General features: G+C 42.9%; 3 protein-coding genes across 20 annotated transcripts; 1 reads left to right on the forward strand and 2 right to left on the reverse strand.

Annotated features, from left to right (window-relative positions):
* On the reverse strand, nt 1-27,279 carry LOC122622517 (tropomyosin-2). Of its 18 annotated transcripts, none has more exons than XM_043801018.1 (10): nt 27,122-27,278; nt 23,885-24,034; nt 23,343-23,468; nt 13,192-13,325; nt 12,871-12,988; nt 8,054-8,124; nt 7,374-7,449; nt 7,114-7,176; nt 4,908-4,977; nt 1-428 (listed from the first exon to the last, which is right to left on the reverse strand). In XM_043801018.1, the coding sequence occupies exons 2-10, from the start codon at nt 23,996-23,998 to the stop codon at nt 343-345; spliced, it is 858 nt and encodes a 285-aa protein (XP_043656953.1). In that variant the 5' UTR covers nt 23,999-24,034; nt 27,122-27,278; the 3' UTR covers nt 1-342. The 18 variants fall into 18 exon arrangements, with proteins under 18 accessions (XP_043656953.1, XP_043656952.1, XP_043656943.1 ...); XM_043801017.1 differs by lacking the exons at nt 8,054-8,124; nt 12,871-12,988 and adding exons at nt 8,923-8,993; nt 11,657-11,774 and having other exon boundaries at nt 27,122-27,276; XM_043801013.1 differs by lacking the exons at nt 1-428; nt 8,054-8,124; nt 12,871-12,988 and adding exons at nt 2,072-2,904; nt 8,923-8,993; nt 11,657-11,774 and having other exon boundaries at nt 27,122-27,279.
* On the reverse strand, nt 436-1,924 carry LOC122622522 (tropomyosin-1, isoforms 33/34-like). The gene has a single exon (XM_043801023.1). The coding sequence runs from the start codon at nt 1,676-1,678 to the stop codon at nt 905-907; it is 774 nt and encodes a 257-aa protein (XP_043656958.1). The 5' UTR covers nt 1,679-1,924; the 3' UTR covers nt 436-904.
* LOC122622524 lies at nt 17,812-19,117 on the forward strand. Its single transcript, XM_043801026.1, has 2 exons — nt 17,812-18,054; nt 18,114-19,117. Exons 1-2 carry the CDS (start codon nt 17,896-17,898, stop codon nt 18,213-18,215), a joined length of 261 nt encoding a protein of 86 aa, XP_043656961.1. The 5' UTR covers nt 17,812-17,895; the 3' UTR covers nt 18,216-19,117.
* Nucleotides 27,280-27,664: the final 385 nt, after the last annotated feature.

Raw genomic sequence — 27,664 nt, forward strand, 5'->3', positions numbered from 1 at the left:
TTTATGGGGATTTAGATTTTCAGTTGGCTGCTTTATTGCTTAGAGTTTGGATACAAATAATAAATAAAAACGTTTGAGTCAAACAAATACACAATTGTTTCGATGCTTCCTCCAATTGGTCCGCAGTCAAAATCAATCTACAAGCTACTCAGCTACGAAACACACAAATCAAAAGTACAAAAGTGCAGGCTACTATCTACAATAAAGATACGAGTACAGTGAGTACAGTGCGCCCACGACTATGCTACAGTAAAAACAATCGAAAGGTGTGCCGCCACAACATGAAGTAGGTGTGCGGATCGATTTTGGTGTGGGTGCGAGGGGCCGTCAAGGTCGGGTCGCTTATTCCTTGAGGATGAGCTCGACGAAGGCGGTGTCGAGATCGTCTCCGATGTCCTTGTAGCGCTCCTTCTCCAGGACCAGGTCGTCTGTTCGAGTTGGTGTGTGTGAAATCATAAAAGAACGCAAGAGTAAGGAACGGAAATTAATAAAAACGTATAAGAAATCATTAGGAGTACACGTAAGACCTGACACAAACTAGGACCTTCACACGAAAACATATAATCTGGACAATAACCGATGATAGTTACCTCTGTTCGGAAAAAATAAATAAAAAGCCAGCGGTTGAGTTCGCAAAATCGGCGAGGTTGTGTTCTGCTAGCTGTTAGGTTAAAGTAAATGAAAAAGGTAGCAAGGTAGCAAGAACAGAAAATAAAAGCAGCATTTTGTTTTTATAATGCTTTGGCTAACTGAATGTTTAATTCAATTTCGTTTGGCGTTATTTCAAAAATAAAAAACGTGCTCTTAACTAGGTTTTTAAAAGCAGGGCAGCATGTGGTAGCAGTGGTTTTCTCTTTCGGCGAAGTGCAGCAGCGATTTCTGGCGCGGATGTGGCGAGCTGGTCTTAAGCTGGAGGTGCCTCGCCTTCGGCAGCAGCGGGAGCCGCTTCGGCGGGCGCGGCTTCAGCTGGAGGAGCTTCGGCGGCGGGGGCTTCGGCTGCAGGAGCTTCAGCTGGAGCAGCCTCGGCAGCTGGAGCCGCTGCATCAGCTGGAGCTGCGGCAGCATCGGCTGGAGGAGCAGCGCCCTCAGTAGGAGGAGCAGCACCGTCAGCTGGAGGAGCAGCACCCTCAGCTGCAGGAGCAGCACCTTCAGCTGGAGGAGCAGCACCTTCAGCGGGCGGAGCAGCACCTTCAGCGGGCGGAGCAGCACCCTCAGCCGGAGGAGCAGCACCCTCTGCAGCCGGAGCAGCCTCTCCTTCAGCGGCTGGCACTGGCTCTGGCTCGGATCCGGGTGGTGGTGGCTCGTAGTTCTTGACATAGGGCACCTCGGCACCCTCTGGGGGCAGATCGATCGAGTACTCGAATGGCGGTGGTGGTGGTGGTGGAGGAGTAGGCTCCTTGGGCGGAGTGGGTTCCTTGGCCGGTGCCTTTTCCTCTCCGGGTGCAGCGGGCGCACCATCTGCCCCGGGTTCGCCTGCAGCGGCTGCTGCTTCGGCGGCTTCCGCTTCTGCAGCTGCGGCGGCTTCGGCTGCCGCTCGTGCCTCCTCCATGGCGGCCAGTTCCTCTGGCGTGGGCGTCGGGAGCTTGGGAGTCGGCGGCTTGGGGTTACGCGGATTCCAGAACGGCTCCAGGCCCTTAATGAGGTCCACGAAGGCCTCGTCCAAGCTGTCGCCAATCATGCAATAGCGCTCTTTTTCAACGATTAGGTCGTCTGGTTATGGCGATCAGGATCGGTATGCGAAGATGTTTGTGAGAAAAGCAATACAAGCGATGGTGACGAGGGATAGAGTATAGAGTATAGAGAGAAATCAAATAAAAAGTGAAACGGAATAGAAGCGTAAATTGAGAAGTAAACTGAATAATCTTGGGCGGGAAACAGTGGGATTTGATGGCTGGGAGGAGGAGCAGGCGAAAGGGCTCACAAACCGCGAAACACCAAAATGACATTCTCATGGAAGATGAACACTTCAAATTATATACATTGTAGCTTATTTACATTGTCGGATTATCAATTATTATTTTGGGAGATTAGGGACTTGAATAGTTAGTGAGAAGGAAAACACTTTGGCCAGTTCTTGAACGCCGAGATCCTTCTAGAGATCCTTTCATCTATTTTCACTGATCGCAATAAAACATGTTCGGGGTTTCTAAGCAGGAGGCGCTTCAGCAGCGGGAGCCGCTTCGGCAGGTGGTGCTGGTGGGGCTTCGCCCTCAGCTGGTGCCGGAGCAGCTGCAGGAGCAGCCTCTCCCTCAGCCGGCGGTGGTGGTGGCGGTGCGGCGGCGGCATCGCCCTCTGCAGCCGGTGCTGGTGGAGCAGCTTCACCCTCAGCAGGCGCAGCTGCAGGTGCTCCTTCTGCCGGTGGAGCTCCCTCTGCCGCTGGTGCTCCCTCGGCTGGTGGGGCTCCTTCCGCTGGTGGGGCTCCTTCCGCTGGTGGAGCTCCTTCAGCTGGTGGTGCTTCTGCAGGCGGCGCAAAGTCTCCCGGCTCCGCGTTCCTGACGTACGGCACCTCAGCACCCTCTGGGGGCAGATCGATGGAGTACTCGAATGGTGGCGGTGGTGGTGGCGTGGGGATCCTCTCGGGTTCGGCCGGTGGTGCCTCAGCGCCGGCCTCAGTTGCCGCACCAGGCTCGCCAGGAGCAGCGCCTTCCGCTGGGGCACCTCCCTCCCCAGCCTCTGCGCCTGCCTGCTCGCCGAGGGCGGCCAGCTCCTCGGCCCTGGCCTTCGCCTCGGCCTCGGCAATGGCAGTGGCCTCCAGGGCGGCCTTCTCCTCCTCGGTGAGCTCCGGTGTGGGCGGCTTCGGGTAGCGCTCGTTGTAGAATGGCGGCATGCCCATCATCTCCACGAAGGTCCAGTCCAGCTGGTCGCCGACGAGGGCATAGTGCTCGATCTCTTTGATCATCTCGTCTGGCGTGGCGGATGGGTGTGGTGGTATCGTAGTGGTTTCGTGGTGGTTTTTGGTGGTGGTTCAAGGGGTTAGAAAGTCGGATTAGAGCAGATTCGAGAGAGAGAGCAGGGCGATAGAACCTCCAGTGGTGGCCAAATGTGGGTGGGGCACACAGAGTCGGGGCAAACACTAAACGCTGGACGATCGATGGATGGGCGGGGCATACGTTTTTCGAAAAATACTTTATTTGTGCAATTGCAGCAGCATGGTATGTATTGTATAGTATATGTATTGTATAGGTATATATTAAAGTATAAATAATTAATTTATGTAAATCGTAAATAGATCAAATTAGAATTTTTAATGCCATTTCTTGTTGCAGCATTCTTCTTATCTTCATTTGGGTGTCACGGTATTCAGAATCAGAAGATCTTTTAGTTAGTGTGTGGAAATTGGTTTTTGTTTTATTTTTTTGTTTGTTTTTTAAATAAAAGTTATCTGAACCGGTGGACGATTCGCAATTGGAATGATGAATAATGTGCGCTAGCAAAAATTGTCTTTTGGTTGTGGAATTGAAAACTCTATTGAAAGAGTGGTTATAGTTTGTGGGGTGGTAGGCGTGGCGGCAACTTAAAAGTAGGCAAATATTACACAACGTTTTGCAAACACGACAATTTGTTTAAATATGTATAAACAAGGTAAACATTAGCATATTATTAATACAGTTAAGCTGGCGACAAAATACAAAGTTTTAGCGTAGAATTTACTCTTTAAATATAAATAACAGCGATTGTTTGTCTCTCTATTCAATACACGTAAACTAAAAAGAAGGCGGCAATGCGTGTGTTGTCCAAGTTGTCATCTCGTCAAATACAAGAGTACAAGTACACGTACAAGTACAATTTAAGGTTTAAAATAAAACAAAACAAAGTAGGGGTAGCAAAAGCAGGCGTAAAATCAATCGAAAAATGAAAAATGATTAAATTTTGATTCAACGAAATAGTATTGCAACAGTATAGTAAAATGGCGCTAGCTGCCAGTCAATCGAATTTTCGAATTTTGCGAAGTGCCATCGAAAGTATCGAAAGTGTATCGAAGTAATCGAATCGGATCGAATCGAATCGAACGAAATCGAATCGTGAATTGGAATGCGCTTGTGCTACGAGAATGTTTTGCTTTAGTTTCTGCCCTTCCATCTGCTTTTCATCGAGTTTATGTTTATGCTTAGAGTGTTGTGTTTAACGCTATTTTTGATTAACTCTCCCGTTGCTTAGCGTTCGAAGATGGCTTTCGCATCCGCATGGAAGACACTTCTCTCGGCGTCCTTGGATCTTGTCTCGTATGGGTGGTGGGCGTGGTGTGGGCGGTGTGGAGTTGAGTCGAGATATGTTCTCTAGTATTTAGATATGGAAAGCGCCAGTTTTGTGTGCGTGGGTGTTTTTTGTTTGACGTCAAAGCAGGCAGTTTAGTTAATTTACATAAGCAAATTAGTTGTTTACATGTTCTGTATGTCATGTAAGGTGGCCTCCATTTCCTCCTGCAGCAGTTTGTTCTTGCCCCGCACGTTGAGCAGGTCATCTGGTTTCGATTTTTGGTCAGTTTTTTGCGTTGGGGCATTGGGGCGGGCGGGGCAGGTCATGCAACAATTGGTTTTAGCAAGCAGCGCAAGTTGTGTTTTGTTAAGCACAATAACAATAACAACAAAATTATATATGAAAAGTAAACAAAATGGAAAATCAAATTATAAAATGTTGCATTAAAATAAATAATAATAAATACAAAGTCGAGGTACATCAAAAGTTCACTAGATCACAATTGGTACTGGATTTGGAGTAAGGAAAGTAATTTTGAACCTACTTATATAAATTTTAAATCATAATAAACAACAATAACACTTTCATATTGTGCTTTAATTTAAAATACTGCTACACACATAGTTTTGAATATCTTCAAGTCTCTCAGCTATTTTCAAGTTTCTCCTACATTCTCAGTAAAATTTGTATAAAATCTTTGACGGACATACCTTCGAGCCTGTCGACTTCCTTCTGCAACTTCTGAACGGAGCGTTCAGCGAACTCAGCACGAGCCTCAGCCTTTGGGTTGATTGAAGGAGGGAAAGAGGTAAATAAGTTGAGTTAGTTAAGTGATTTATATTCGGTGGGGAAAAAGCTACAAAAAGTGGCTACAAATGCAGGCAAGAGTTGAAGAAGTCAAATGCACCGAACTTCAACTCTTGCCCGACTGCCAAACATAAATTCTGAATGGGAAAACTTCAGTTTCCACAACTCATTCAGAACTTAAGTTCGATCAATATTTCACTAGCCAAGAAGCTTCCCAAATATGCTACCAAAACCAGCAGAGAAACGTATTAAATAAATGGAACGTGACAAATAAACGTTAGTACATATCCAAATGCGAAATGAAAGTCGTTAATAAAAGTGTATATGAAACAGATTAACAAAATTAACATTCAATTGAACAGCTTAGAATAGAGTATATCGATTTGGTTTGATTAAACTAGAATGCTTACAAACTGCTGACGCTTGTGTACTTGGGGCTTTTAGACAAATCCTAAATCAGACAAATTAAATGTCATTAGGGGAATGATAAGAGCAACGATTACTGGTGGAGGCTACGCAGTCACTGCATATGAAACAGAAAATGCTGTTAAGATCGCAATTCGCAATTCGACGGAATCTATAATTCTCTATATAATGTCTATGATCTCTATTAAAACGCCAACGCATATCTGCGGCGACTTACAGCTTCTACATTTAATTTGAACTGTATGAGCTCCTGTTCGTAATATTTCTGATTGGCGCGTGCCTAGACGTCGAGGAAAATACAACAAATTATAGTTTAATAGATCAATAGATCAAGATCAAGTTCACGTACATTGGGGGGCTGTGTGTGTGCGTGCGCGTGTGTGTGTGTGCGAGGGTGTGAGTTTTTGAGTTTTTTAAGGATCTTGGGTAAAATATCTACCGAAATAAATGTCTCATTGAATTAATTTCGATCGTCTACATAGCGATAATTAATTCGATTGCCGCTAATCAGGCAGTAGCTTTAGGAGTGGTTTCTAATTTGTAATTGTTTGTTGAAATTTCTTCGTTTTCTATGGGTTTTTCTACGGTTTTTCCCACTTGCAGTCAATGCACAAAAAGTTGTTTTCAATTTTGAACAAATGTACACACACACGTCTTATGCGGGAGATTGGTTTACAGATACTTGCCCATGATGTACATACGCTCTATGGCGATCTATAGTGATCTATAATGATCTATAGTGATCTATATCGATCTATGTCAATCTATTGATCTTAAACTCATAACTTGCGCAATTCCGTTTCATTTGCTGTATTTTCACAAAGCGTTTGTTGTAAAATGTCACATAAAAGAAAATATTAAATGTCGAATTGACGAATATGTACAGTAAATTTAAAATTGAGAATAACGATTTGTGCAATTCAATATTTTCTTTTTTGCTTTAATTTTAGTGCTTAGTCTTAGTCTTAGTTTAGTAGTAAGTAAGCTTAGTGGAATTTGCATTATTATTAACCAACACCAGAGATTCGATTCACCGAGACCACAGCTTATACTTATCAAAAAGTTCGAAGTTCGACTCGGTCGTAATACCTCTTTCAGAGAATGATCCAATACTTTGATTTGCGTCTCAAAGGTTTCCTCTTTTTGTGTGGCCTATGGGTTTCAGGTTTTGGTGTTCGTTTTTGGCAAGCGGTTTGGTGTTTGTGTTATAGGCATATTTTATAGAACATAAATTAAGTTTTCATGCAAAAACAAATCAGTTGGTAGGTGGTAAACATCCAGCAGGTGCGCAAATTAGCGTTGGATAATTGGCATTTGTTTAGCGGCAACATTTAAACAAGTATATGAAAAAAGAACAGAAAATATAAATTAGTAAAAATGGCAAAAGGAGTATTTCGCTTGATCTGTAAACGAATTTCATGTCGGTAGACATTTTCGGGGAATTAGTACGAATACAATTGAAGTATTCCCTTCTGTGGAAAGGGCGAATTGCATCGAATACCCTTCTCATTCATCGCTATTAAGTTAAGCAAACAAAATGAAGAACAACAACAAAAGAAAGTGTATATATATCCGCTGGTTTGGACACTCGGTTCGCATGGATTTCGGGCTGGGAAGCTCCCATTGCTTTGGGCCACTTTTTGGTGCCAAGATGGGCGTTTTTGTATCGTATCTAGTATCTACCTCCTTTAGACGGGTGTTGAGGGTCTTGATCTGGTTCTTGTACTCCTCCTCACGTTGGTTGGCCTACATTTTTATCGTTGTTGTTTGTTCATTTCGTGGGCAATTTGTTTGGGGCGTTGAGGTTGAGGTCGGGGTTGGAGTTGGGGAATTTGGGTATATTCAATTGAAATATTTAAGAATGGTTTGTTTAAATCGTTTGGCAAATACAACTCCAATGGAGCATTAGGTACTATGGTTAGTCAACCTTTGGATATACTGACCTTCTCCTCAGAGACTTCCAGGGACTTCAGGTTGTTGCCAACCACGCGCAGCTCCTCCTCAAGCTCCACAATTTTGCTGTTGGCACGCAGGAAAGATGACACAAAAAAAGGTTGATAATTAAATAGTTGCTCCGCAGATCGGTTGGAATGGATATGAAGAAGAATAGCACAACTCATGCAATTGTTAAATATAAAGGTTTCTTTCAAGCGCAGTTTATGCCCGAGCAATGCCAAAAAAAAAAAAACAAAAAAACCAAAGACGGTTGACCAACTCCAAGTTGTCAGCACTTCACTTTCGAAAAAGATCTTGTGACTGCCTGCCGATGGAGGCGATGAGTTAAGTTGACTTGGCCGCGTCGAGTTGACTTGGCCAAGAGACGCGAAACCAAAACCGTCAAATCATGATGCGACGAAGGTCTGGCAAATATTTTTCTAATAATAATAACCATTGTTTTTGGACCGGCGCTACTCAAAAGATTTCACTTTTTCAGTTCGTTGGCGTGGCGACATTTATGCGGTTATTAATATCTATGGAAATTATAAATAAATATTTGAGCATCTCGGGCTTAAATTGCGCGCAAAAAAAGAAACAAACGTGGCTTATATTCAACCAAATGCAGTTAGTAGAAAAACAGCGAAGAGTAGGAGTCTGATGTGGGGGCTTGGCAGTGTGGACAAACCTTTCGCTGAGCTCGACCTTCTCCTCGGAACGCTCCAGATCCTGTTCCATGAGCACGAGTTTTCTGGCCACCTTTTCGGCGCAGGGCGGCGGGGTGGCAAGGCGGCATGGCGGGGGCGTGGCATAGCGGGGGCGTGGCAAGGTGTTAGCATTGTGTTAAGTACACACAGTTGGTTTGGTTTGGTTTTGTATTGGTTTTGGCATGGGTTACGGATGGCATGGAAAAAACGGTTTTCGAGATTAGTTTCGTGTCTGACCAAAAGCAGCATATTGGCAAAAATGTGAATACTGTGCTGGTTTCATTCATGATCCATGGCCACAGAGCAGTTGGGCCAAGGAGCTGAAAACTCTCTGTCATTTCGTTCCGATCTTGGGAGCGGTTTATAAAGCGCATTGACCTGCAACTTCAGGTCATTGCAGTATATTTTCTCATTTCACCTCAAGTGGAGTTCACTGCGCTTTTGCATAAAGAACTCTGGCGTTTTTTGCACCCAGTGAAACTGAATGGAAATTTTCAGAGAACTTTCAAACTCCTCGCCTGAACTGCTCTCCATGTTTGTGCTTTTGATTGATCTAAACTATTTTGAGATATAGCATGCTTTTTGTCATACAAAACATTGGGATATTCACATTTTTAACCAAACATTATGAACATATAGGCAAAAGCTAGCTAGCTAGAAAAACAAGAACAAGATCAAATTTCAAACTCAACAGGGGAAATGCAAAAATATAAGATTCACTTTTTTGGTTTAGATGAGGTTAGGTTGTGGCGGCAATTTCAACATTGTTTTCGTTATTAGGCACATAAAGATTTCAAAGAGCTTCAAACAACTTGAACGATAAGTATTTATATCTGGACTTATAACGTACTTTTCACCCTGCTCGGCACGCTCTTCGGCACGTTCCAAATCGGCTTCAACCATGGCCAATTTACGGGCAACCTTTTCTCATATAATATTACACATGGATTCATTGGTTCATTGGTTCATTGTTGATTTGTATAGTACAAGGAACGTCGGGTGTACAGGAGAACATATAGAAAATGTATTTAATTTCATGGTTTTTACAAAGGTTTCGTTTAGTAAATGAAACATCAAAGCTTTAGATGTAGTTTTATTAGATTTTAATGGTATTATATATGTTTTGGTATGATCTTTTGTATGGTGCCTTTGCATATTTTAGTATAAACAAAACATTTTGTGTAGCCTATTGTTATTGTGTTGCTTTCAGTGGTTTATCCCTTAAAACTTGTGCTTGTCATGTGACTCTTCCATGTCCATACTTCTATTTATTGTACTCAAGCTGTTTATGCAGCATAACTTATTGTTCAGGAGTTTTTACAATATTTGCAACTTTCAAATTTGTTGTACATTTCCCGGAAACCAAAGACCCTGTTTCGCCTAGTATTCCCATAAAGTCTAAAATCAATTATATATAAAGCCATCTGGGCCAAAGGAAGTTACTATCGGCAACAGTAAACATTCAACAATACCATATAGGAATCTTAAGATTAACTATTTCACTGATTTGCTTTTTCCTATTATAATATTTTGGTAAACTATAATAATCTTAACTCAGAAACCAGTAAACTCGAATATTCTGACCAAAAAATGTGGAAATATCTTGACCCTATTAGGGGCAAAGCCAATAAGCTTTTATGGCCTGGTTAGCCAAAACTGATTTCAATTTCCTCCCCATGCCGATATCTTCCGGAGTGTTTAAAAGATCCCCATGATTCACGCGGAGAATGCACCAAGCATAGTGAAGTCAGGTCTCTTAACTGGAAGCGTGGTTGGTTGCTCCACGCACATTCCTGGCCACTGACTCACGGCACTTTCCATTGGCCGACGTCTGAGGGTCAAGTGATCCCCTCTCGCACAATGCATCATCGATCGTTTTGGCCAGGGTTTCGGTTTTTAGGCGCTTATGTCATGGCTTCATGAGCTTGGGCGTGCGAAATCTACTCGAATCCCACAACACAATCTGCCCCGTTTGGGGAGCGGCCTTCTCTTATCGCCGCCAGTTAAACAAACCCTTTCCCCTTTCGGTCCCAGCTACGGGTTCCATTTTGTACTCGTATTTTCACGCTTTCATACAATCGTTGTTTTTGCCTTAGTTTCTGCGAAATAGATAAGGTAGCAAAGGCAAGGAACAATACTGCAGAAATGGGGCTTATCTGCGCTTGTAGTTTATCAGTTGGTATATTTTTTCGATCCGATTGACGTGCACAACACGTAGGCATTTAGGCCACCCCTGGATTGGGAAAGTCAAGATTTATTGGGTGTAGAAAAAGACATTTAGAAATGTATATTGCATATACCCATAGATGTGCTGGCAATCCATCAAAGCAGTAAGCCCCAGTCCCAATCTACGGTAGATGCATCAATGTTCTAGTTTCACCTATCTAAATTCAACTATGTCCTAATAGTAATTTGGCTAACAATTAAGAATTCTACATCATAGCTACAATTTTAGGCCCCATATTTACACCTATAAATGTACAACATCATGAAGTAAACAAATATTATCTGCTCCATCTCATTGGTCAATAACATCAAATAAGTTTTATGCTGCAATTATATATTTGTATTTATATATTCTTGTAGTAGATAATATGTTATATAAACATTAATTTGCAAAAATATTATTCCAAAATTAGACATTTCCTTGGGTTAATTATAGACTTAAGGGGTGTTTCTCTATGCATACAACGTGAGTATAAATTACATTTTCTTTACAAATACGTAAATCGAATGGAAATCAAAATTAAAAGTAAAATGATAAAGAACAAGTGAAGAAACTAACCCAATTACAATTTAGTTTTAACAATCAATTCAGTGGCGATATGCTTTTCAAGCTGTTTATACGTGGAAGAGCATTGAGTACAATTAATAGATTAATAGAGTACTTGTGGACATTGTATGGACCGCTTAACAATTACTTTACATAATGCCATTGGTATTTTACACATTAAAATACGCCCACGAGCAGAAGCTCCAAAGTAGTGGGGCTTTGCTCACACATTAGAATCGAAAGTTCATTGGATTGGATTTACATTGTACATATGTACATCGACTAATACATCATCATTATCATCATCATCATTATCGTCATAATCTATACACGTATATATATTGCATATTGTCAGGCGGGCGGCGGGCGGTGCATGATCTAGGTCTAGATCTAGATCTAAGCTCTAGGTGCCCTCAAGCATCATTCGTAATCGTCGTGGTAAGCACAAGTTTTGCATCAACACGCTGGCTGATTCCTGTGCCAAGATTCGGGTTTCGTTTAACCCTCTTTCAATCAATATAATTCAATTCAATTAGATTCAATTCTCAAATTCAAGTCACTTTGAAAGCCGCTTGGCAAAGGAACCAGATCAGGTGTCGTTGTTGGGATTGTTGTTGTGTTCGTGGCTTGTGGAGGACAAGGTGGAAGTCTCTTCACCAACAGCAGCAGATGCAATAGTTCTGGATGCGTTATTGTTGTTGGTGCCACCAATATCGCTGGTATTACTGATTTCAATATTGTTACTGTTACTGTTGTTGTTATTGTTATTGTTGCTTAGCTTAATAGAAGACAAATTGGTTTTAAGCTGCACCTCATCGTATTTCTTGTCAGCCTCCTCAGCAAGGAAACGCGCTTCCTTCAGCTGATTCTCGAGAGCGTCCATGCGTTCTTCATCGGCAAGGGCGCGGTTCTCAAGAATTTTGCGAGCACTATATATATCGTATATATAGTGGAGATGGTGGAGTACATATATAGACCCCATCGGTTGCGACGACCATGCCCATAGAAGACAGTGACCAAGTGGTTAGCGATGATTTGCCGTTCCCCATTGGAATTGCAGTTGGTACAGCCGAAAAGTTTCATCGAGAATCGCGAGAATCATTCGACGTCATCGTCCACATCGTGGGGTGTACAGTGTGGTTGTTGTAGTAGTTGTAGTTGTAGTTGTTGCAATTGTTACGACAAACAGATGTTTTACACAAACATTCACATAGAGAGATACATTTTTGGTTTGTGAATATTGGCAGTTTGATTGTAGTTGGTCGTGGTTGTTGTTGCAAAAGAGACAGAAATTTGTTGTTGCCAGTTGAGTTAACAATTCGGAATTTTCTACTTAATTAACAAGTCATTTACAGAGGGGAGGGGGACACTAGGGGAGACGGAAAGGGTTAAGCAAGAGGCTTAAACTGTGTTTGGCTTCATCGAAGCGAAATGAAATGGATGTGCAACCAAATTGGTAGCTGTTATTTTAGGAGGTATTTAAGGTATTTAGGGTATTTAAGCCAACGGACTAGTCTAGACTGGATTTAGACCAAGAACCAAACACACTTTAGGCTTCGTCTCATTACAATCATTGGGGTTTTTCATCTTTTTTTAGACATAATTGTTTAACAGCCATTTGACTAATAGACTACCATAAGCTTAAGTAGGACATGCTGTCTTATACATCATTTTACAAAGTTTTTACAAGAATTCAGAGCAGATCCATGGTGTTCCAGTTCCAGCGGCGGGTCGACGTCTTTCAACTGGGCAAACTAAATGCTGTTTACAGAAAGTCTTACACACTAACTTAGATACATCGTTATCATTATAAAAGTGACCATTATTATTATAAGGACGGTTATCGTCGTTGTTGCAGAGTCGTTAGAAATTAGAAAATAGAGAGCGCAGATAGATAGATAGACCCAAAACCTAATTAGTAACGCAAATGTTGACCAAGTGAACCTAACCTCAAGGAGCAGAGCCTAATAACCCTAATGCCCTAAAGCGGAGACCAAATTCCGCAAATGAATTCGTAGACTATACCTCTTCGTATTTCTTATCAGCTTCTTCTGCGATTAATTTCGCTTGCGCTAATTGGTTCTCCAAGAGAGCTACTTTGTCATCTTCCATATTTGTGCGATTCTCAAGCGCTTTTCGTATCCTGAATTTGTCGCAGCATTGCGAAACGATATACAGATACGGTTAAAAATATATGTTGTATATGGTGTAACTCAAGCTTAATAATTCTCTGTGAACTTAAGAAGTATTTTACATATTCGGGTACAGTAGGGGATCATTAGGTATATGGGGTAGTGGTATTGGGGGAGGGGGGCAGTGGGCTTTAGGTGGTAACGTGGTACTAACCGTTCGCTCTCATCGGCGGCCTGAGAGGCTTCCGACAGCTTGGCTGTGGCGGAGCCCAGACGCTCCTCAGAGCGCTCCAAGTCTTCTTCGAGCAACTGGATGCGACGGTTCAGAGCGGCAACCTCGGATTCGGCCTATAAGACAAACGTTCGATGGTCGAAAGAACCAGATATAGCATATCCATTCGCTGAGCACTTAGGGCTAAAATCTTAATGTTTACTTTATTTCTTACGTTGCTAAACCTTAATTTGTTTTGGGGCAAGAAATACACATAAATACATAAATATTTGCTACTTTTGGTTTGGGAAAACATACTATCCTACTTTCGGTTTGGTCAAAAAAGACTGCTATGACGAAATACTCCTGCATTTGCGCTCTCTGTAACCCCCGTTTAGAGTACTTAAAGTGGTAAACCTAATTTCCTCCCTACAATGTCGACCGTTGATCATCCCATTTTCTTCCACGGCTTCCACCTGTAAAGAAAACTTCCTTTTCCACCTTGTTGTTGTTGTTGCTGCTTTTGCTGCTGCTGTCGTCAAAGCAAGGTCAAAGCAAACCCCCCAAAGACGCCCTAAAGCACCGGAATGGAATGATTGCGTGTTGCCTTGCTGGCCAAGTGTAATCGATACTCGCCATCAAAGTTTAACAAAAGTTCAACAACACCACTCTACCTGATATGGCTACTAAGTCCAAAAATGAAGCCAATACAAGGTTCGTGGCGTCGTGACGTCATCGATTGAGCTCGGTCGAGAGTTTTCCCACCGTCTACAACACTATACCCATTAAAGAACGGAAAATATTCGCTGCTTTATGGCCTTATAGAGGCCGCAGAACGTCGAAACGATGAAAAGCGAAAACAGCGCGCTAAGCAACCGCCCAAAAATGGTGAAAAAAGTATATAAAATTAAAGGCGAATCAAACTTTGAATCGAAAACGGCTGAAAAGCAATTGGACAAGGCAGTCCGGTGCCAGTTCCAAGTTCCATGTCCATGTCCATGTCCAAATCCATGTCCAATGACTGATATGGTGCCGGGCATGGCGATAGAGATGGATATAGAGCTACTACTGTACTGATATGTACATGGAATGACTAAGTGAGCGAATGAACATTTGAACAACTGAACCACTGACCATCTGACGACGCCTAGAACCAAATGAACGATGTGAGTGCGGGTCGTAAAAGTATCGTGTGATTATGAATTGGAACCAACCGTGTTGGGTTACGTCATCGTACGAAATACACACACACACACACGCACACACATGAGCGATAAAAAGCATTTCGAATTGGGGGAGCAGGCAACGCAGCTTTCCAAACACGAAAGTCACACAACAAAACCGCCGATGAAGCCAAGAGCCAGCAGCACCAGAAAAAATGCCAAAAAATCGAATGAAAAGTTAAGGCACGAAGCGCAGTTTATATACCCTTGCCAAATCAAATCATCGCTTCTTTGATAAACCTCAATAAAGAGTTGATTCTGAAGTCACCGGTATATGTGTCCAAAAAGAACCAAGTTCTAATGAAGTGTGCCTTGTGTTTCTATCGCCTTTGGCAACAATAGGATATGGTTTTAAATAATCAATCGAATTTTATCGTTTTTGTGCTGTTCATCTGTGCTTAGTTTTGAAGAAGAGTCAAATTACTTTGTGTGTAACCAACTTCGGCTCAAACTGGTTATACCCCTTCATCAAGGGTATTCCCAAATCAAAAAAAAAAGAAGAGCAAAGCAAAGAAGTTGAAGAGTGGATTCCAGTTGGGTTTCGTTTTGTAGCGGGAGTTCCAGTCTCTACTCCTCTCCTCTCCCGGACGCTGTCTCTGTCTCTTTTTCGAGCTCATTAACAAAACGTATTGAAGATTAAACGCTTTATTAACGGGCCAAAAGCGGGCGAGGGGAGGGGGGAAATCAGTGGGCAAGGAAAAGCGGTGACAGAACACGTTCCATGAGAGAGCGGGACAGAGATGTCCGAGAGTGTGGCCTCCAATTGTTGTGGAATGTATGAAAAATGACCGGCAAAGTGCAAAAAAAATAAATAAAAAATAAGTTGAAGTGCCGAAAGAAACTCCATAAAATCCAATGCAAAACTGTGGCCGAGAAATGGTACCAGAAATTGTTGACGGCTTAGTCACACACACCTTGAAATTTACGTGTTTTGAGTTTTTTTTGTGTTTTTTTTGTTTTATTGCCCTGGCAACCGAAAAATAAAACACCAGAAACAAAAAAAGACTTATTGGAGCGGTACACGTAGGGCGTGTTTTCATTGTGATGATGCATTTTTAATTATGAACCGAAAAATAAGCCATGAAAATGTAAAACACTCTGTTAAAGACGATGCTCTCAAGCATAAAATATTTCTTTCTCAAAAATTCCGTTTGCCTGCGGGCCCTGTTGAGTAGAGAGGGGTTGGGGGGAGGGGGCAAGGGCGGAGCGATGGCGTCATATGCTGTAATCTCCGAATTACGAAACTGGCAAGAGGCAAAGCACACAAATCAAAACCAATTTGTCACAATGCGCGCATTGAAATTATCAACGTTCAATTGCAAGAGTGAAAAGTGAGAGGAAAATGGTGGAAATAGTGGAAATGGGGGGAAACGAGCGGCAGAGTGACATTGAAAGCATTGTATAGAAATCCGGAATAAAGCAAATTATGTTTTGTTTTAGTTTTCATTTTCCTCGTTTTGTAAAGGGGGACGCGAAACGTCAATCACTTGCTGGCAGCGTGGAAAAAACTCAACGAGGGAGTGAAATCACGCTTTAGAATCTTTTCAAATTCAAAATCAATTCGAATTTGAATACAGTGAAGCTGCCTCAGGGCGAACTTCGTGCAGAATAAGAATGTTCTACTTTACTGCTTTAAAAGTTTTTAACTTGAAAATAGAAATAAGTTCGTGCTATGGAGTTTCAACTGTTCAAAGTTATGCTCCCTCAGCAATGACGTCATACATATGTACATATGCACACATACACACGCTCAAAGGAGCCCGCGCACTCAATTGTCTAATTAGAATTGAATTAGGAACATGGCAGAGCCAACGGGCAAAAAAGCTGGGAAGGCATTAGGAGAATTAAACCACTTATTGATGGCCGTGGCGTAAAAATCATAATTAATCGAATTTAGAACACCGCTAGCTAAACGATGTGGCTTCTTTGCCGGACTTAAAGCCGGTTTTGGTTTTTTTCATCTGTTTTTTTTTTGTCGCTGAGAAAGCAGAAAGCTAGAAGGCCAACCGAATCGCTCAATTTACAAAAGATTTCTTTCCTCCTTTTTGGCCTTATGTAAATGGGAGAGTTACTGATGGTCGGTCGTCAGCATGAGCGTGTGTTTTATGCTAATGCTCGAGTGTGTGTGCTGTCAAGCGGGAGATAACACGCAATTCGAAAGGTGAATGAATTCGGTCAGCGATAAGAACAGTTAGCCCAAAAATAGAGTTAAGATGGACGGGACCGGAAGCACCCTGTATCTGAGCCCGAAAATTCGTTCACCACGAAAAGAACAACAGCCAGACTGGAAAAATTCACAAAGAGTAAAAACAACAGCTACAAGAGAGAGCCGTTGGAAGAGCTCAGAAAACAAGAGAGCGCCACCTTTTCAAACACTTGCGTTGTCCCGCTCCCACACAGGCAAACGGTGGCTGAAGAAAAGAGAGGACGAGAGGGAGGGAGAGGGGGCGAAAGAAATGCGCTGGACTATCATGTCTTTTTTTCCAGTCATTTAGGTAGGATTTATGCAAAATTCAGAGGACAGGTCACGCAGTCGTTTGTTTGCCCAAACCAAAGGGGTAGCAAATTAAGTAAGTGGCTGGGAGTGAGCTTACTTCTTCGCGGCGCACCACCTCCAATTGCAGCCGCTTGTGGAACTCCTCGCACTCGTCTTTGTACTTCTCCATCTCCTCTTTGGTCTGGCGCATCTTCTTCTTCAGCACGTCCAAGAGAGTGCCTTGTGGAATGCTGGTCGTCATTTTTGTGGTTTTTTCTTCTACTTGGCTTTAGCACAGAGCTGGTGGGTGTTTCTTTCTTTTTATCTTGTGACTGGGCACTTGAGCTCGATTTTTTCCTCACTGAAGAAGCACTCTGCCTTTTCGGACAGCACACCAAATTTAATTTTCAATTTGGAATGGAACACACGCACACACAGGCCGAAACGAAAGAGCTCGGTACACACACACACTCGCACACAGAGTGAACGAACCACCGGTTTTTTTTTTCTTCGATAGCTTCAACTTCAACTGCTTTTACCCTGGATTGGGATCGAATTTAAAGGGCAGTGTTTGGTGGCAAAACTGGCAGACGAATATGCTGCGTTTAAATATTGAATATTGCTATTTGGTGGCAAAAACACAAAAACGCAGAGAGAGACAACGACGACGCGACTGCGACGAGTACGTAACTGGAAATGAATCCACCGAATCGCCCGTCAAAGCGGCGGTGGTGGTTTGTGCGAGCGGGACAACTGTCTGCTGCTGCAACTACTGCCTTCCAGTCTGTCTGCCTCGCCTAAAACGGTGCGCCAGTGTGTGTGTGTGTGTGTGCATGTCGTTGCGTATGTGTGCGACTGGAAAACCTGTTAAAAGCCGCTAAAATTCTGTCCATGTCGACATTGTTGTTGTTTTGGCATTAATTAGTGAAGAAATATTTTGGATTTTTGTCATTTCCAGGCAAATAATATTATGCAAAAATCGGGCATGTAAAATGGACAGCGAATAAGATGAGTAAGGCGGTGTGGCAGGTGTGTGCGTGCGTGTGTGCCAACGCAACCTCTCCCCCTCCCACTCGCACTCGTTCCACTAATTGCTTCCACTACGGCAAGCGGAAAACACAAAGCCGGCGCTTTATCACGCTTATCAGCAAACAACGTAAGCGCAACGTAATGACTAATCACGTTATGCTAACCGCTTTCGAAGCAAACTGCTCAACCACCTGTAGCTACATATAGCCACACTTTACTCCCGACTTCCCGGCGATGGCGTAATTGTTTTGATAATGCAAACAATGAGCGCTCGTCCATTTTTAGCCGGGCGACATTGAAGAGAAATTAAAAGTAAATAATAGTGGAAGGTCGCGCCGAGTATCGGCGTTTAATAATTAATTTGTTGGCCAATTTTGGCAAATCGAGCTTGGCCGCGGCACTGCATGTTTTATGCTTTTGCCATAAATGGCCGGGTTTTCCTTTTGGTTTTTCAAACTGCTCAGTTGCCTTTTTCGGAGCACTGAGCTAAATTAAAAAACAAAAAAAACTGCAAAATGAAAAACACTAATACCATTTAGCGGTCTTATCGGACGCTCTCCTTCTCCCGCCCGCACAGCAGCAGGCGATAGAGAGAGACAGAGGGGGAGAGCAACAGGTGGCCGGTACGGTGGCGAGTACCGTTAGATATTCCAGCAATTGCGTAACTAATTAAACAATTGCCTGCAATTAAGTAAACATACTTGCACAAATTCATGGAATACTTTTGAAAACAGAAAGGGAAAATCAAAGATTGAATGCTTTGTTGAAATATTTTCAGTTATTCCATTTCTTGGGACTCACGCACTATTAAAAACGCTCAAGCTACATTAATAAGCAAATCGATTCTGTCTAGTGAAAGGTGAGAGAAATAAGTGGTTGGAACGAAGTGGGTCAAGATATACCGCAGCTTAATCTTTACCTAGGGCGAATAGAAAACACGAGGGCCGAATAGAGACCCTGGGGCCAGCTAAGGGTTAAGGCACAACAAGAAAATCGCGAAAATACCAAGACGAAGACGACGACGTAATCGCTTTGCAATTTCAATGCGAAAAAAGACAGCGACAAATTGGAGCAATTGCTGAACCTAACCAAACTTTGGAGTCCCCTTTCGCAGAGCAACAACAACAAGGTGGCTTCTTCGCTTAATTTGGAGAACATATAGATTAGTAAGGAATGTGCAACCAACTCCCAGTCTCTTGACCACTAATTACCCGTTTGAGTTGTGTGTTCATGATGTTGTGCAGCTCGTTGCGTATGATGTTGAACTTCATCATGGTGTCCGAACTGAAGATGGATCTGCCAAAGGCCAGTCCCGGATAATCCGCACAGCGTCCCTTGTTCCGGCGCGCCTCCCGCTCCGCCACAATCTCGGCCGCCTCGCTGGTGCAACGCAGCTTGGACCACTCCGCCGCCTGGTTGTCGTCGTCGTCGGCCAGTGCGATGCCCTCATCGATGGCGCCGGCACTGAGATCGGTGGCCAGGCTGTCGCTGCTCACCTCCATGGCATTGGAGCGTTTGCTGCGCTCCTTCTTGCCCGAGGACTTCTTCTTTCGGTCGGATTTCTCAGATTTCTCCGACTTCTCTGACTTTTCACCTTTCTCCCGCTTCTTTTTCTTGCTCTTGGAGGTGGTTGTGGCTGCTGGCGGGGCTGCATCTCCGGCTATCGAAGCTGCGGCCGGATGGCTGGCCCCTTCATCCTGCACGCTGCTCTCGTCCGTGGGCGTGGGACTGTTGCTGCCCAGGGAATTGGTCACCGATTCACTGAGGGGCAGGCTTAAAGTGCTTCTGCTGGGCGGCAGCACCTCCTCAGGCTGCTGCAGCTGTGGTTGGTCCTCCTCCGGAGGAGGTTGCGTCTCGCCTCTGAGATTGGAGAGGGCGCTTTTGGAGTCGCCGCGATAGAGGGCGGCCAGGATCTCCTGGACATTGGGCACATTGGGACGGCGCGTGCCCGAGAAGCGCGGATGATGCTGGTGACCACGACGCTTCAGCGAGGCGGGAACTAGACTGGTATTGCTGGCTGTGTGGCTGCCAGTGCCACTGGTGCTGGAGTCGTCGTGCTCCATGTCCGAATCGCTCCAGAAATCGCTCACTGGCGTGGAACTCCTGCTCCGCCGGAGAGTCTCGAACCTTTCGTACAGCTGGGCTAGATACAGTTCGGCCTCCTCATCGCAGTAGTAGAGCAGGTCGTCCAGTAGGTTCAGCTGCTCCTCGATGGAACACCAGCGGGATGACAGGCCCGAAGATTCCGATTGCGCCCTCGGATTGCGAGTGCTCCTGGTGCCGGCGCGCTTTCGCTGCTGCCTGCTGCACTTCTCCTTCGCCTTATCACTTTTGAACAATTGTTTCTGCTGCCTCTGTTTCGGTTTGGCAACTGTTTTGCCCGACTGCGGCTGCACTTGTGTTTTTTCTGAAAAGTTAAAAGGGGGGTTTTTCTTCGATTGACTATGTTTGGGGTCGTTCGACCGTGTTGACCACTCTGTCCAATTGGTATTTTGAGTATATTTACAAACTGCTATGTTGTGTTACTTTCTCAATATTTACAAAATGCAATTATTTAATTTAGTTTTTTGATAATTTGTGGCCAAAATTGCTACGTGAATTTTTTTACTGGAACCAGCTGTTGCTGGATGGGGCAGTGTGACCAGTGTGGAATATGCCGAAAATACCAATTGGCCTGGAAGTGCTGGCAACGGTGGATTTCTTGCTGATCATGTGGAATTCGCAGTCCAACGACACCGTTTCCAGCTGCGTTGCCAACTACAAGCGCACTGTCCAAGGCTGCTTGCTACAGCACTTGCAGCCCGTGTGCGCCAGTAGAATTGGCAATTTGAATTTCGCATAAAACTGTAAGTAAGATAAACTGTTTACGCTTTTGCTGCGGCTGCTTGTCCTGACCGCCGCTGGTCAGTAAATGGCGATGTGCTCGCTTGATTTGATGGGCCAACGATTGGCGGCGCGCCGCGTTGCCAACGAATTTGATTTTGGGGCCTTGCTTAACGGTAATGCTGTTGCCGGCTAACGGTGGCACTGTTGCTGTTGTTGTGGCAGCTGTAGTTGTTGCTGCTGCGGCTTTTGTTGCATTTTTCTGCTTTTGTGTTTGTTGTTGTGGCTTAGCTTTAACTGCTGCCGCCGACGCTGTGGTTGTTGTTGTTGACGTTTGGGGTTTGTTGTTGTATCTCACTTTTTGCCATTCATATGCATTATTAACTTTCGCAGTTCCTATGTTTAATGTTTTCTCGTACATATTAATTATGAGCAATGCCTATTGTTGTTGCTGTTGTTGATTCCGTGTGATTTGGTGCGTGTTGTTTTATAGTTTTGTGTTTTTTTGTAATTTTTTTCTTTTCTGTTGCAGATTTCAAACAGCTGGACGCATTGTACCGTTAGTTTTGCTATTTTTATTGATGATTTAATACAGATCTTTTGCGAATTTTCATCGGCGCGTGAAAATTTGCAGAGAGAGATAGAGCGAGTCGATTTCCGCAACACTTTTTATGTAATTACACAAATCGCTAGAATTTCACTTAAAATCGCTTTAAATGAAAGTAGTGATTTATGCAAAAATTTGATTAGACCGAACGGGTTTCCATTTAACGTGTGCCGGTATATGATTTGGTTGTAATTAATTGAATTAACTAAGTTTTTCTTGCTAGATTTATGAGCGGGCGGCTGCTGCTGGCTTTTCGGCTGCTTTTTCCTCGGCCCCTCGTTGTGTTGTGTTTGTGTTGTACTTGAATTTTGGGGCCATGCGCTCACCGTTAGATGAGCATGGGGAAACTCACTGTCTCACCATCTCGCTCCCCATCCCCACTCCTATTCTCATTCTCATTAGGCGCTCTCCCACTCTCGTTCACTCGCTCACTCGCTCGCACGCTCTCTTTCGCTGCGTGTGGCACGTGTGCGAGTGAGCCAGCAGTATAGATCCGCATAGGATCTAATATGGATCCCCACCCACCCAATGAGCGAGAGAGAGAGAGAGAGCGAGGGAAAGAGAGGGTGGGGGTGGGGGAGATCTCTTTTTTTTTACCAAACAGATTTCCTTCTCGCAGAAGGAGAGCATTTTTCTTCCATTTGATTCATTTAATTGTTTATCTCTGTTTTTTCTTTATTTTTCGATATTAGTCAGAGGCATCCGTTCGCTTTGTCATATTTATTTAGGGCTTTGGGCTTGGCCATGTCAATATGGTTGCCCGATAAGTGGTTACCTTGTGGATCCACTGCTAGCGATAAGTTTTCCAAGCTCTTTACCTGCTAAGATCTTTTTGAAACGATGCCAAATGTCCTTGAAATACTTTTCGAAAATGTGGCAATCAAAAGACGAATCGCAATTCGAATTCTTTTTGGAAACACTGAGGCCCAACTACGAAAAGTGTGCTAGATACGAAGCTAATTCAGAGAAATAGAGAGTACGCGCATTTTTTTTTGCGAGAACCATTTTTGTTTTTTTGGCAAGCCAACCGACAAATTCAGTGCGTTATTTGATATCTTGCGCTGGCTATTTTCAACGAATTTAAAAATAGCGCCTCTCTGCACAGGCGTTGCCAGGCCAGAGAAAAGAGAGCGTGGGAGAGCGTGCTACGTGTCAATTGCTGACTGCTTTGTTTGAAATTCAAAAAAAAAAAATTTATGATGTTTTTTGGAATGTCAGAGAAGCAGACATAATAAATGTTTCCCCCAAACATTTTCTCCGATTTTAGGCTGCCATGAAATTGGCGTTAAATTGCCGCTGCCCCATTTTTTCAAGCAATCCCCACCCCAAAAGAAACCGCCTGCTGTCACCAAGTCACTCCAAAAACGCCTCTTATGAATTTATGTGTATTTCTTGCCTTGAATGCATTTCAAAATATTGAGCAGGAGCATTCAAAATATACGTATTTTTCTTAGGAACTAAAATGGTAAATAGCTTATGGTAAGTTTCAGGGAAAATGTCTTAAGACTCTAGACATTTGAAATCTGACATTTGTCTGACTACATTTTCAAATGATTAATGGAATGTTTTCCTTGTGTTTCAAACATTTTCTAAAGTGACTTAGCTAATTAGTAGTTTTGGGGTCGCTGTGGCATTTTCTCTATCCATTTCAATATTTGTCAAACTTAAATTTGAGCTGCCAGATTAAACTAACATGAAAGTGAAATGATTTGCATATATTTATATGCGTATTCCTCTTTCATTAGTCAAAGGAAATGAAAAGATACTCTAAACTCGTATACAAAATGACAAAGAAAAAGCTTGGCAAATATGATGACGCAAAATTGTTTAAGAAACTTCCAAGTTCGTAACGATTCAACATAGTCTGAAATATGATTCATTTAAATTAAACTTTACCATAGAAATGTTTTGAAACCAAGGAAAACGATGGGGGCTTATCTTAAACATAGCTTAAGACACACGTTAAAGTGCTAAATATTTGGCAAGATGAACTCACGTTCTGCAGAGCCTTGTTCTTCTCCTCCAGCTTGCCGGTGACCAGGGTCAGGGCTTCCTGGGTCTGATCCAGCTCGTTCTCGACGGTCTGGATCTTCTTCTGCAGCTGGCGAGCCTCCTCCTCGGCCTGCGGATGCGAGCAAATGAAATCAAATGTTATTCAAAACCAAATCAAAACGATACACAGAATACACAGAAATCGCATGTGCTAACAAGATTTACGGTGTTGTGTGAAAGCCGGCAATTATGCTCTTTGTTACATTAAATGCTTTTCAATTCGCAGTGCATGATAGCCACCCACTGTATCATTGCAGGCTTACACCGAAAACAAATTGTGTGCTATTGAAAACTACTACTTCGTGGTTAAGTAATGTAATAATTGTATCGAAAGACAACAGGGAGAATGTTATGAAGTGAATTTTACACTCTCATTTTTATAAGATGATCGTAGTTAAGAAGGAACCCTGATCTCATCAGTTTATGTACTTTAACTTTTGAAGTGAACTTTTTTTCTACGTGTACTGGGAGGGGGGGTTGACTCACCTTCTCGGCGCGGGTGTTGGCATCGCGTGCCTCCTGCTCGCAGACGAGAGCGCGCTCCAGAGCTCCGTCCTTGTCGACTTTCATCGCTTGCATCTTCTTCTTGATGGCATCCATGTCTGTTTTGTTTTGCTACTCTGCACTCGAAAGAAACTGCAATGGAACGCAGATGGAGATGGAGATTGGGATGAGATTGTGGCCAAACTAAACAAGTGCACCCAATAAAGCAATTAGCAGATTTATGCGATAATCAGCAATGGCAAGCGTAGTAGGCAAGTCCAAACAAGACTTGTGCGAAAGTGAAACTCTATATTTGCATTTTATGATCAACCTAGCAACTTATTACGTTTGGTCTTTAACTGAGGATCAAACTAAGCTCAATGAGCATCTATGTTCCCTTTAGATTCGTTACTTTTAAGCCCATGCAATCAGCCGTCTTATCTGCATGTTATCACTAAAAGGGGCAGATCTTTCTTCCATTTCAAGATACCCAGCGAGTAATTGGCAATAATGGATAGCCTTTTTTGGACGAAAGGTGGCAAAGCCAATAAATTATTCGGCCTGGCCAAAACCGAATCACCCAAGGCCCCCTTTTCGAAGCCAGTCGCATTGATCGGGCTCAACCAACTGATACATTGAGAATTTAATATTTCGCCGGCGTCTCTGCGCGACTTTTATTGCCCGATTCTTTCGCTGATGTTTTGAACTTTGAGAGTGTTTTCTCATCTCGTCACAGTCAATCATTTAAACGAGAATACCTGAAACTGACTCCGCATACCGACTTCATTTTCAGGGGGATACTTCAAGCCGAAAGTGCGGGGTGTTTAGTTATGCAGATCACATCGGATCGTGTGGATTGTTGGGGAGCCAAGCGAAGCTGGGAGAACTGGGCACATTCTCCAATAGAGAGTTTGTCACCGGGCAAAATTGTGTCAGTAGATTGGGCTAATTCGAATCTGGGCCAAGAAATCGCTTCAAAGTCTTTGAAATTAGAAGAAGGCTTTGCAATGATAGTACGCACATTAAATGTATCTTTTAATAAAAACATAAGATTGCATACTTTTGGGAACCACTCATCGTGAGGCTAAACCATTTATATTTATATTTATATTTATATTTACACTAAGCTACATCTTTAAATTACTTTCTTATCAGTAAAGTGCAGATGAAGCTGAAGCTAGCATCCTCTAATTGAAACCCCAAGCTGAGTCACCCACTCAGCTGCAGTCGCTCCAGACTTCTGCTTTCTGACTTCTGACTCAATGTGAACGCAGCTGGAGGGTTTTGGCCCCTCCTTGGACCGATGGACACCCCTCTCCTCCTGGCCGAAGCCACCCGAAACCCACTTGACCAACATTTGTCATGGCTCGAACCGAGTGCAGCCGGCGGCTAATTGACTCGCGTTTCGCCGCGTGAAATTTTAATTCTTTATTACGGCTCATCGCTGGCATTTGTTGTTCGGCTGCCTTAAACATGCATTTATTTTTAAAAACTCTGTTTACATTCCTGAGCCTGATGCGCCGAAGAGAAGTGGCACTGCCAAAAAGCGCCAATCGAGTAAGCCAAAAAAAAAACGCAGAATTTTAATGAAATCGCAATCGAGGCAAATTTTTTCTTTTTTCGCTAAAAAAACATATATGTACATATATACATATAAATAAGAAAATCTGCATGTGTATGGGCATAAGTCGATTAAGGTGACACATTGAGTTATGTTTGCGTTGATTCAGCACAAAATTCGCATGACATCTTATAACTTTCGGCAATGACATATATATATTGTATAACCGAGAAATGGGCCTACACCAAAGGGGCTTATAAAGGTTTAAAACATCCTTATCATGATCCAAAAATGATGTTATCACCAGGAACAAGGGAGGTATCTTAAGTGGCAAAGTATCTTCCTAAGGTAGTCTTGTTCTGCACATCATCTTTAATCAGATACAAAGCTTACACAATCGGAAATCCCTATTTCTATCCTTGGCCAACTGCCCACCTTTATGAACTTGCACTAAGCAAATCGTACTTTTCTGCCCAGATTATAGATTTAAGATATTTTCCAACTTTTAACACCCAGCTCTCCACACAAAATTCCCAAATTATCGCATGGAAAATTCCGAATTTCATCATACAGAATACAGAATTTTCTATTCTTAGAGTTCGATATGTACACACGTTGGTTTAAATGGGTCTAACGCATATAGATTCTTTAGCTAAATGCCTTGGGCGGTACTCTTGCAGCTTGCCGCCTCTTTGCTGCTCTCTAGTTCACTGCTTTGTATCTGTAGCACACACGGATTGTATCTAAAAATAGGCCAGCCAAGGCATCTGTTGAATATCTCGCCTCTCCACGGATATTACTTAATACTAAGCTGAGAGGAAGGGAGCTTTCTGGGAAATTCTTGGCGCATTTCGCCTACGTTCGCTTCAGATTCATTTGGCAGCTAGGGCCAGATCGGTCGTGGATCAGATTTCAAATGCGAAAGATACAAAGCTGCAAAACGAATGCGCGTGTTTCCTTGGAAAATACTTGGAGAATATTCTCCAATGCTTTATGGATTCTCAAACCTTTTGGAACAAATTATAAATCGGGAACTCATTAGTTCAATGACAAACAAATTCTATTTCAAGATATTTCATCTACATCTTTACCTTAAGCATGTCTACCTTACTTTCGCATATATAAAGTGACATGTGGGTTTCTGAAAAGGAGGACAATCCTACAGACTCCGATAATCCTTTTCGCTTAAACTCTTCACCTTTGCCGCTAAACTTCAGATCATTCTAAATTCCCACTGACCATGTTTATATACATATCTCATGAGTGCGTTTAGCTGAAACCCTATATAGCAACTTGCGGTTAGCAGACAAACTTGACAAGGTCCCCAGAATCGTTATTCTTAGCCTTTTATCGCGAACTGCACAGGTGCTTAACCTCTATTTGGGTTTTTTCGACTCTAGCTGGAAATATCTTCAATTTTATTCAATACTTGCGGATGATTAGGGGTACAAATTGCACGGCACTTTGGTGGATTTGCAGTTAGATTTGCGGCAACGTTTTGGTTATGTAATTATACTTTTTGGTTGAGTTCAATCCTTTTTCAAATTAGAATTGAATTCTAGCACAGTTAAAATGATTTTTGAAGCACTCGACAAGTTTTTTGTTGAATTATTTAGCGTTATCTCTGCTTTTTTTATAATTTTTTACTGATCAACGTTAACGTATTCCTTTTTACTTACAAAACTTTTATTCGGAGTTATCCGCGACTTGAACGGATTGTGATGTTCAACTGAAAATATTTATTCAATATGTTGACGTTCGATGCTCGCCGCTTGGTCGATTTCGAGCGGTTTGCGCTGGTGTGTGTGCGTGTGAGCCGCCGCGCAAGTGCGCGTGTGTGCGTGAGTATCTGTGTGCGAGAGTGCGCACTTTTCGGCCAAAAGCGAGCCGCGTTGTTGCTATTTGCGTTCACTTTGGAACTGCACTTGGCTCTCGATTTACCCCAAGAGCATCAGCGAGGTGTTCGGCTGGGGCACAATAGCTTATACACTGCGCGAAATGAACATAGGGGTTGTTTGTTTTAATCTATGTACTTATATTTTAGATAATTATGTAGGTGAATATAATTTGCTCTTTTGACTTCAGGTATTTATAAATTTAAGTGGCATCTAAGAATTCAATTTAAATGGAACAGAAACACGGGAAAATGGAGCCAGAACCAATTTATTTACTCATACCGCTTTTGCTATTGAATACTGAATAAAGTATTGCAATTAATAGTC

This window comes from Drosophila teissieri, chromosome 3R (genome assembly GCF_016746235.2).
Source record: "Drosophila teissieri strain GT53w chromosome 3R, Prin_Dtei_1.1, whole genome shotgun sequence".
Classification (NCBI taxonomy): Eukaryota; Metazoa; Arthropoda; class Insecta; order Diptera; family Drosophilidae; genus Drosophila; species Drosophila teissieri.